Below are 10,168 nucleotides of genomic sequence, written 5' to 3'. Positions count from 1 at the left end.
CTTGCATATGATATATTCCAGTTGCTGTCATTTGAACTTGTGACTGCTGGTCTCTTTATCTCTTCAATTTTTGGTTACTGTTTTTCCTCACAGTGGTAATACCCTTGGTAAATTCTGGTTAATGTGTGGAAGACAAGACGTGAACATCGGGCAAGTCTTTGGAGATAGGGGTAACTCGGATATGTTCTTAGAGTATGAGGGTGAAGCTCGAACCAAAACAGTGATTATTTTTCCAAGCGATCCCACAGGATCGAATTTCATTATCATCAGATAACGAAATACAGCGTCAAAGGCTCAAAAGCCAGAAACAAAAGCAGCAAAACAACAGTTGTTAGGGGATAGGGGGGCGCCTACTGCTAGCGTTCGGTTTTTATATATTACAGAACCGCCGCAGGATCAACCCACTATCTACCAGGGAAACAAACCAAAACAGTGATATGGATTGTAAACTGAACTTGTGGAATTATGTCAGCATACATTCTAACACTTACGATTGACGAAGACCAGGGAATTACACTGTGGCGAAGCTGGCCAAGAGACAGTCCAACATGCGTCACATTGGGCTGGACTTATACAGTCCTACGCGTCCAGCAATCCAAAAGGCAGCGGCAGGACAAGGAGACGGTTACCCTCGGGATAACGGCAATATCTCCCTTATGTAATATCAGAACCAGATACTATCGCCAGAAATTATCTCGAGTGAGAAATAATAGGCTAAAAGCATCTCTAATCGCGTCCCCAAACTGTCTCCCAAAGAGATTTGAGACGCACCGGAAAAAAAAAACGTCCCCAACCGCGTCCCCCAAACCCTTTTCTCGTCCGGCGTGGTCCGATACGGTGTGCGGCGCCCCGAGGCCGTCCCCGTCCCACATGGGACGCTCCGGGCACGCCGGACACAACGAAAAGCGAGGCGAAGTGACGCGGGCCCGGCGCGTTAGTGGTTCGGGAGCCTAAAACCCCGTCGCCTACCTTTGGTCAAGCGACGTTAATAGTGTCCCTGTTTTTCAGGCGATGCAGGGACGCGTCTCGTCGTCCATACCCGCGTGGCTGTTCGCGCCGGCATTATTGCGTGCAACCACCCGCTGCCGCCGTTGTATATTAAGAGGCCCTCCGGTTCGTCTCAATCTCTCGCCGCTCCCAAATCTCCTCGCCGCCCCCAGATCTTCTCTTCGCCCTTTCAAGCAATGTCATCCTCGTCCTCCCGCAAGATCACCGCAGCGAACGGCTTCAGCCGCGGCAGCCTCACCGTGAAGGAGGCGTGGGCGCTATACCACGCGGGATATCCCGTCCCGCCGGACATGCGCCTGCCAAGCAACGGCAGCTGGAAGATGGTCGTGAACGGCATTGGCGTCCCACCGCCGCCGACGCCAGGGACGGAGCGCTGGAAGGACGCCATCAGGGCCCGGCGGGCTGAACTCGACGCCGACGACCTGGCCGATCCGACCTGGGCGGCCAAGAACAACGACGCCTGGTGGGGCACGTACTTCCAGGCCAAGTACGACATGGAGATGCGCAGCACCACTGGGCTCATCGGCGGGCCAAACAGCTGGAACAGGGACGGGCGCGCCCTATTCTGGGGCGTTCCGGGGCGCACCCTGGAGAGTGTCATCCATCGCATCCGCAACGGCGCTCCAAGGTTGGAGGCGCCGTCCTCACCGCCACCGTCTCACGCAGCGCAATGGCAGCCGAGGAGGACGTACTCGTCCTCCTCGAACTCTTTTTCCTCAGGATCGGCCCGATCGATGTCGTCCTCGTCGTACCGCTCTGCACCCTACACCGTCCCCAATCGCATGGCGAAGGAGGAGCCGGCGACGCCCGTCTATCCGAGGCGCAGCAGCAGCTGCTGCGGCAGTCGGCGGCAGCAAGAGAGGCGCGGCGCCGCCCTGCTCATCCCTAAGCCGGAGGTAAAAGAGGAGCCGGAGGAAGCGTCGAAGGCGGCGCTGCTGGCGGAGTACGAGCGGCAGCAGCGCCTCATCGCCAGCAGCGACGACCCCGAGGACTGCCCAGGGCTGCGAGCGCGTACTTGGCGTCACTCAACGACAAGGACGCCTGGAGGGGCGACCTCGACACGGCGATCGCCATGTCCATCCGCGACTCCGACAAGCCGCTCGTGGACCTCACCGACGAGGCAGGACCAAGCGGCCTGGTGAAGGACGAGCCCGTCGACGAGCCCGACGAGCGCGTCAAGTAGGAGGTCATCACGGACGACATGTACAACCTCCACCAGTACTACGACGCCTCCGGCCGCCGCAAGTTCTTCTAGATTAGGTTTAGTTTAAATTTAGTCGAATCTTGTTTGAATCTATGTAATATATGCCAAGTTTGGATGAATTTAATCGAATCTCGCTCAAGTTTAAAATTTCCGAAATTTTGTTTGGAGGACGCGACTGGGGAGCGACGTCCCCTAAACGCAGCACGAATAAAACACGTCTTCCAAACGCTCGATCCGACGCCACTGGAGATGCTCTAACAGTTCGGGAGTTAATATGGAATTCTCTATTGATACAAATAGAAGGCCTGAGCAGGGACCTTTTTGTCCTCTGACAATTGGCATTGCTTCTGTTAACAAATGAAGCCTCTACTTCTAATCTTTCATGTAACTGGACAAACTTAGTCCCGAACTTCTTCCCGTGATACCTACAACAATGTTTCCTTTTTACTGATAAACTCTTTGATCCAAAAAATAGAAGGGGGGTCTCAGCGCGGCGCATGGGACAGCGAATGGTCGGCTACTAAGGGGATTCTTCCTCTCGCGGCAGTGGCGCCCCAGCACCTGCTGCCGGGAGCTTCAGGCCCGCTCGGCCCATCTGGGCCGATGAGGACCGACAGCTCTGTGGTGGTCGCTTCGGGGAGGCGCGGTGGTGGTTGTCGGTGGCGGGCTGGATCCCACCTATCAGTCCCATCCGGTGGTGTTCCTGGTGGGAGGTGGTCAACGACTTCCCTTGCTCCAGCGACGTCTCTGGCTTGACTCTCTACGGGGATGTGGCCATCTGCTCGGCCCATATGCGCGGTTCAGTGGGACGTTGGGGTCGACGGTTGAGCCGGGAGAAATCCCTGCTTTTTCGGACGCCGGCGACACCCAAGGGTGTCGTCTTCCTCCTTGGAGGCGTCGTCGCGGCCCTGATTGGTCTTCCTCACCCCGAGCACTGGGGGAAACCCTAGATCTGGTGTCGAATCGGGCGATGACGGCACCATGGTGTCGCTTCCTGATACGTCTCAAACGTATCTATAATTTCTTATGTTCCATGCTAGTTTTATGACAATACTCACATGTTTTATATACACTTTATATCATTTTGATGCATTTTCCGGTACTAACCTATTAACAAGATGCCGAAGCGCCAGTTCTTGTTTTCTGCTGTTTTTGGTTTCAGAAATCCTACACAGGAAATATTCTCGGAATTGGACGAAACAAAATCCAAACCTTCTATTTTACCGAGACGGGCCCAGAGAGCCAGAGAAGTGCCGGAGGGGGGCCAAGGGGGCCCACACCATACCTGGGCGCGGGCCCCTCCCTGGCCGCGCCACCAGGTGGGAAGGACACCCCCTGGCTCCTCCGACTCCGCCCTTTCGCCTATATATTATGTCCGTCGCGAAAACCCTAAAAGAATCGACGATATTCCACGAAGAGTTCCGTAGCCGCCGCCATCGCGAAGACAAGTTTTGGGGGACAGAAGTCTCTGTTCCGGCACGCCGCCGGGACGGGGAATTGCCCCCGGAGTCATCTCCATCGACACCACCGCCATCTTCATCGCCGTTGCTGTCTCCCATGATGAGGAGGGAGTAGTTCTCCCCCGAGGCTGAGGGCTCTACCGGTAGCTATGTGGTTCATCTCTCTCCCCCATTGTGTGATCTTTATGTGATCATGAGCTTTGTATCACTATTAATCTATGTGCTACTCTAGTGATGTTATTAAAGTAGTCTATTCCTCCTCCATGATGTAAAGTTGACAGTGTGTGCATCATGAAGTACTTGGCGTAGGTTATGATTGTAATCTCTTGTAGATTATGAAGTTAACTATTACTATGATAGTATTGATGTGATCTATTCCCCCTTTTATAGCTATTGGTGACAGCGTGTATGCTATGTTAGTACTCGGTCTAAATTGCAATGGTCTATTATGCACTCTAGAGGTTACTTTAATATGAACTCCGGATTCACTCTCCACGGTGTGACGGTGACAGTGTGCGCATCGTGTGTGATTCCTTTATGAAGTTATGGAGCTTGTTTACTCCGGCTTGAGGTGTGCTTTTGTAGCCCTACACAATGAATGGTGTTTGTTATCCAACAAGAAAGTGTTTGAGAGTAGTATTTATCTATTCAGTTATGTGATCATTGTTGAGAGTGTCCACTAGTGAAAGTATGATCCCTAGGCCTTGTTTCTAAGCATTGAAACACCGTTTCCAACAAGTTCTGCTACATGTTTGCTTGCTGCCATTTTTATTTCAGATTGCAATTACTACTTATAATCATCCATATTATTTGTATTTCACTATCTCTTCGCCGAACTAGTGCACCTATACATCTGAAAAGTGTATTAGGTGTGTTGGGGACACAAGAGACTTCTTGTATCTTAATTGCAGGGTTGCTTGAGAGGGATATCTTTGACCTCTACCTCCCTGAGTTCGATAAACCTTGGGTGATTCACTTAAGGGAAACTTGCTGTTGTTCTACAAACCTCTGCTCTTGGAGACCCAACATTGTCTACAGGAATAGAAGCGTGAGTAGACATCACTTCCTTCTTGAAGGCATCGCCTTGGTTGCTCGTGGTGTCCCTGTAACTGCGGGTGGTGTCGATGTTGGCAGCTCCTTGGAGCATGGCCTCCGGGGCGCAATGTACACCTTGGATGGTGCTTCTTGGTTGACGACTTCCTCTGGAATGTGTGGGTCCTGCCATTCACTCGCTGACTTCTCTTGGCGCTTATGAGTGTTCGGTACATTGGTTCGGGCATCCATGGTGTTGTTCTTTCAAGGTCTTCATCTTCAGTTGTGACATGGTTCTGGGGCTCTGTGCCACGCCCCTCGCCATTCTTGGTGGGGGACGGTGCAAGGCAAGCCTTCGTTGCGGCGTGTCTTAGGGTTGGCGTTGTAAGTTGTGTACCGCGTGGTGTTGTATTGAGTTGTAGCCTTCCGTTGCGTTGAGTGAATTCGTAGCCATTCGTGGGGTTATATCGACCATCTTGGCATCTCTTCTATGTGATTGATAGTTTGATCTTGTCATTTGCGCCTGGTGCTGCTCATTACGCCAAAACAGAAATTGTTCAGAAAATAAGGAAAGGAAAGAGAATGTCCAGAATCTGAAAATCCAATGCCGACAGAAAGAAGAGGTTCACAAAGTGTTAGCGCTACGCTCCTGATTTGGAGGGAAAGAGATCTGCGCCGAAAGCTTCGACCTAAGATAAGACAACCATTTGGCGCTAAACGCGTTTCCTGCTCCACCGATTTGGCGCCCAAAGCATCTATCTACATTCGGTTTTGTATGTATGTACAGCCAGTCAGCCATAAGGGCATCTCCAGCGGCGCGACGCAAACGGTCGCTGTGAGCGACCGTTTTCGTCCGCCGTGACCGGTTCCAGCGGGGCGACGCAAAGTGACCGGGCCATCCGCCGCGACGCAAACCTGGCCCAAATATGCACCAGGTTTGTGTCGCGGCGGACGCTCGGCGGTCGCTCGGAGCGTCCTCCATTTCTTATCTGGTCCCGCATATCAGGGACAGCGAAATCGACCGCTTCGATTTGCTTCTTGTTCCCCCTTCTTTCATGCCCTAGTGCGACGGCACCACCCCCACCCCTAGCGCCGCCGTACCGCCGTAGCGCCGCAGTAGTCGGCGTCGGCTCCGTTCTTGCCGCGTGGGAGATCAGGAGCGTGCTCCGCCGCGTACCTGCCGGCTGTTTTCGAGCGAAACGCTCCCGGTTGCGTCGCCCACGACCTGTTCGGTCAATTGCGCCGGTAGGTTTCTACTCGTGTTTTCGCCGCTATTGTGCGCGGCCATTGATCCGCAGTTTGTACCCACGCAGATGGACATGTGGCAGATGTTGGACAAGTTCCACGCGGAGGTCGTCGACTCCTCTTCCGATGAGGAGTCCGATGAGTCGACGCAGACATTGGCAACTACTGCGGCCTCCATGATCCACGAGTTCACCTCTAACCCGGGGCCGCAGCACCGGGGCTCTGTGAAGGGGCGCTCCAAAAACCTGCCGCGCAACAGAGTGAAAGGGCAGGCCCGCCTCCACAAGGACTACTTCCACCTCACCAATCCGATCTTCCGGAAAAATATTTCCGCGCCGATACAGGATGTCAAGGGACCTGTTCTTGGTCATTCTACGGGCGTCGTAAACTACGACCCCTACTTTCAATGTAGGCGCGATGCAACAGGTGCGTTAGGCTTCACCTCCTACCAAAAATGCTCCGCGGCTATTCGCATGCTCTCATATGGAATGCCTGCGGATATATTCGATCAGTATCTTCGAATGGGTGAGAGCACCTGTCTTGAGGCCATGTATAGGTTTTGCCGAGCCGTGATTGCCGTGTTCGGAGAGTATTACTGTAGGGAGCCAACTCTTGAGGATACAAGGCGCCTCCTGTCTATCAACGAGTATAGAGGCTTCCCAGGAATGATTGGCAGCATAGATTGCATGCACCGGGCAAGTGGAAAACTGTCCATTTGGATGGCAGGGTGCATACAGCGGGCATGAGGAAGGAAGAACTGTCATTCTTGAAGCTGTCATATCTCAAGATTTATGGATTTAGCATTCATTCTTTGGCATGGCCGGTTCCAACAATGACATCAATGTGTTGCACCGATCACCGGTTTTCAACCGGCTCATGCAAGGCAAAGCTCCCCGGGTGAGCTATGAGATCAATGGAAATGCATATGACAAGCCATATTATCTTGCTGATGGCATCTACCTTGACTGGGCCACATTGGTGAAGACTGTCCGTAATCCAAACTCCGAGAAGACGAGAAGGTTTGCGAAGATGCAAGAGGCTTGCAGGAAAGATGTGGAGCGCGGGTTTGGTGTGCTCCAAGCTCGGTGGGAAATTGTCCGTCACCCGGCAAGAACATGGTCGCTGAAGACCATGCATGAGGTGATGACATGCTGCGTGATCATGCACAACATGATCGTTGAGAACGAGCGTCCTGATGGCCGCAATGAGAACCAATGGGATTTCCAAGGTGAGCTGGCTGCGCCACTTCCTGGAGCTTCATCTTGGCAGGACTATCTACATAGGAATGTAGAAGTCACTGACGAGAACGTCTCCAAACAGCTGCAAACGGATCTGATTGAGCATCAATGGAAATTGGCTGGCCATGCAGATCATGTCTAGAGGAGTACTGTCTTATTTGCATGCAGACTTTTTAAAATTTAAATGTAATAACTATGACTTCGTTGAATATTATTTTGTTGTTTCGAAACTTCATATTTCATGCAAACGCGGAAATGCGTCGTGCCGCTGGAGCCACCCCAAGATGCAAACGGACACGCGGACAAAAACGGTCACTCTCGTGTCCGCTGCCGCGACGCAAACGGACAAATGGGTCGCGCCGCCGCTGGAGATGCCCTAACCGAAACTGAATAGAACAGCCAGCGTAAACCTTGGAAAGCAATGTGCAGTACTATTGCAGTACTGCCTACGTGGGCGCATGGCCGCCGTAAAAGCGTGAGGCTTGGTGCCATGCTCACGACAAAGTGCCGATAGCTACCTTGTCACGCCAACCTGCAGCAGACATGACATTTTGATGATGTACTACTGTGTACTGCCATCTTATCACTTTCACATATAGTGAGTGCATTTACGTTCCTGTTCAGAATCGACAAAATTTTACTCCCCAAGATCTGGTTTTCTACCCACGGTAGATTCCTCTGCTAGGTAACAAGCAAAAATAGTCCAAGCGGCTCTTGTATTTTACTACTGCCCAATCAAAGCCTCCGAGTTACAGCCAAGATTTCGTGCAGAATAATGGCGCCCACTGCAGAAGAGCAGTACTACTGGCGCAAAATAATTGGTCCCGCGCTGTCCTAAAACCCTACCTAATCCTCTGAACCCTATCCACCCAGGCATTTCATCGAACGCCTTGCGCGCCAACGGATATGCACGAGCATTTCGTCGAACACCCTCTGCGCGCCCACGGTTTGGCACGAGCATTTCGTCGAACACCCTTTGCGCGCTCACTGTTTGGCACGAGCATTTCATCGAACACCGTTTGCTCGCCTTGCGTTTGCAGAAATGTTTGGACGAACAGCTAAAAGTGCAGGCACGCAAGCAAGCACATGATGTTTATTCAGAAGTAATGATAGCTTGATTCATTACAATACACATTACACCACGAACAAGAACCAGCGAGAAAACAACGGAAACACTATGGAGCACCCGGTACATGTATTACTGCTACTGCTATGAGCCTAGAGCTCTAGTGATTGTGGGGGGAGCGACCACACAGGGCAATACTTGAACATGAAAGAAACAGGAGAGATCAGAAGTCCTCGTCGATGCTGAAGACGTGCTGGGTGGCTGCGCCGCCGTTGAGGTTGGACATGACGGATGCCTTCTGGTACTCGCCGACGCGCTTCTCGAAAAAGTTGGTCTTTCCCTGCAGGGAGATGAGCTCCATCCAGTCGAAGGGGTTGGTGGCGTTGTAGAGCCTGCCGCACCCGAGCGCCATGAGCAGGCGGTCGGCGACGAACTCGATGTACTGGCTCATGAGGTCGCCGTTCATGCCGACGAGCGCGCAGGGGAGCGCGTCGCAGACGAACTCGCGCTCGATGTCGACGGCCTCCCTGACGATCTCGAAGACGCGGGACTCGTCCAGCTTGCCCCGGAGGATCTCGTAGAGGAGGCACGCGAAGTCGCAGTGCAGCCCTTCGTCGCGCGAGATGAGCTCGTTGGAGAAGGTGAGGCCCGGCATGAGCCCGCGCTTCTTGAGCCAGAAGATGGCGCAGAAGGAGCCCGAGAAGAAGATGCCCTCGACGCAGGCGAACGCCACGATGCGCTCCGCGAAGCGCTCGCCGCCGTCGATCCAGCGGAGCGCCCAGTCGGCCTTGCGGCGCACGGCGGGGATGGTGTCGATGGCGCGGAAGAGGCGGTCCTTCTCGGCGGCGTCGCGGATGTAGGTCTCGATGAGCAGCGAGTACATCTCCGAGTGGATGTTCTCGATGGCGATCTGGAAGCCGTAGAAGGCGCGCGCCTCGGCCACCTGCACGTCGGACATGAAGCGGGACGCGAGGTTCTCGAGCACGATGCCGTCGGAGGCGGCGAAGAAGGCGAGCACGTGGGAGATGAAGTGGCGCTCGCCGTCGGTGAGGGTGGTGTCCCAGTGGCGCGCGTCCGAGGAGAGGTCCACCTCCTCGGCCGTCCAGAAGGAGGCCACGGCCTTCTTGTAGAACTCCCAGATCTGCGGGAACCGGATGGGGAACATGGAGAAGCGGTCGGAGGACTCGGCCAGCAGCGGCTCCTCCGCGTCGCACGCCGGAACCAGGGAGAGAGCGGCAGGCATCCTCGGGAATCGAAAGGTAGGATCTTTGGGTGAGAGGATTTGTGGGATTTTGGGGCTGGCGGTGGTTTTGGTGTGGGGAATGGAGGACAGGGGTGGGAGGTGGTTTATAGGGTTGGGAAATTTCGAATTGGAATGGAATTGGCGGCGGCTTGCGAGGGAAGGAGGAGCGCGCGGGCGAGGGCGCCGTGCGGGGGGAAGATTTGGGGAAAATTTTCGATTTTGCCGGGAAGATTTCGTGGGGAAGAAGAGCGGCGGAGGGAGGGAGGGAGAGGGTAGGGGTTGGTCACGTGTTATTAATTTTGGGAGGCTCACTTCGCCTGAGCTAACAGAGGATGTCTCAGCATCTGCAAATATCTCGATGCGTCTTGGGCTTTGCTTATACTCGTACACAGGATGGTCCGATTTCAAAGGTCTTTCGTTTTGGACTGGCCGAATGTTGTGCAGCCCAATAACACAACCAGTCTTTTCCCATTTTGGTTTTCCTTTTCTTTTTTAATAATCTATATGTGTGTTATTAAACAAAATTTGTTTGAGAAAAGAATTCTTAAAGTTCATAAATAAAGTACTAATTGGGTTGTCAAAACTATTTGCAAGATTCAAATAATATTTGTACAGTTCGGAACTTGCATTTGCGGTGTTCAAAAAAATAGTTCATGAGACGAAGAGTCTTGT

The 10,168-nt window shown here is 53.2% G+C and overlaps 1 protein-coding gene across 1 annotated transcript; it reads right to left on the bottom strand.

Moving 5' to 3' along the window:
- Positions 1-8,263: 8,263 nt before the first annotated feature.
- On the bottom strand, positions 8,264-9,736 carry LOC127317344 (ribonucleoside-diphosphate reductase small chain-like). The gene has a single exon (XM_051347899.2). It carries the CDS (start codon positions 9,494-9,496, stop codon positions 8,477-8,479), a length of 1,020 nt encoding a protein of 339 aa, XP_051203859.1. The 5' UTR covers positions 9,497-9,736; the 3' UTR covers positions 8,264-8,476.
- Between the last annotated feature and the right edge of the window lie 432 nt (positions 9,737-10,168).

The sequence above is a fragment of the Lolium perenne genome, chromosome 7 (assembly GCF_019359855.2).
Source record: "Lolium perenne isolate Kyuss_39 chromosome 7, Kyuss_2.0, whole genome shotgun sequence".
NCBI classification, from domain to species: Eukaryota; Viridiplantae; Streptophyta; class Magnoliopsida; order Poales; family Poaceae; genus Lolium; species Lolium perenne.
Note: the sequence above shows the minus strand (reverse complement) of the source record. Positions and strands in the feature narration are given on the sequence as shown.

Coding starts and splice junctions, on each gene's coding strand:
- LOC127317344 (XM_051347899.2), bottom strand. CDS start 9,496: ATGCCTGCCGCTCTCTCCCTGGTTCCGGCGTGCGACGCGGAGGAGCCG.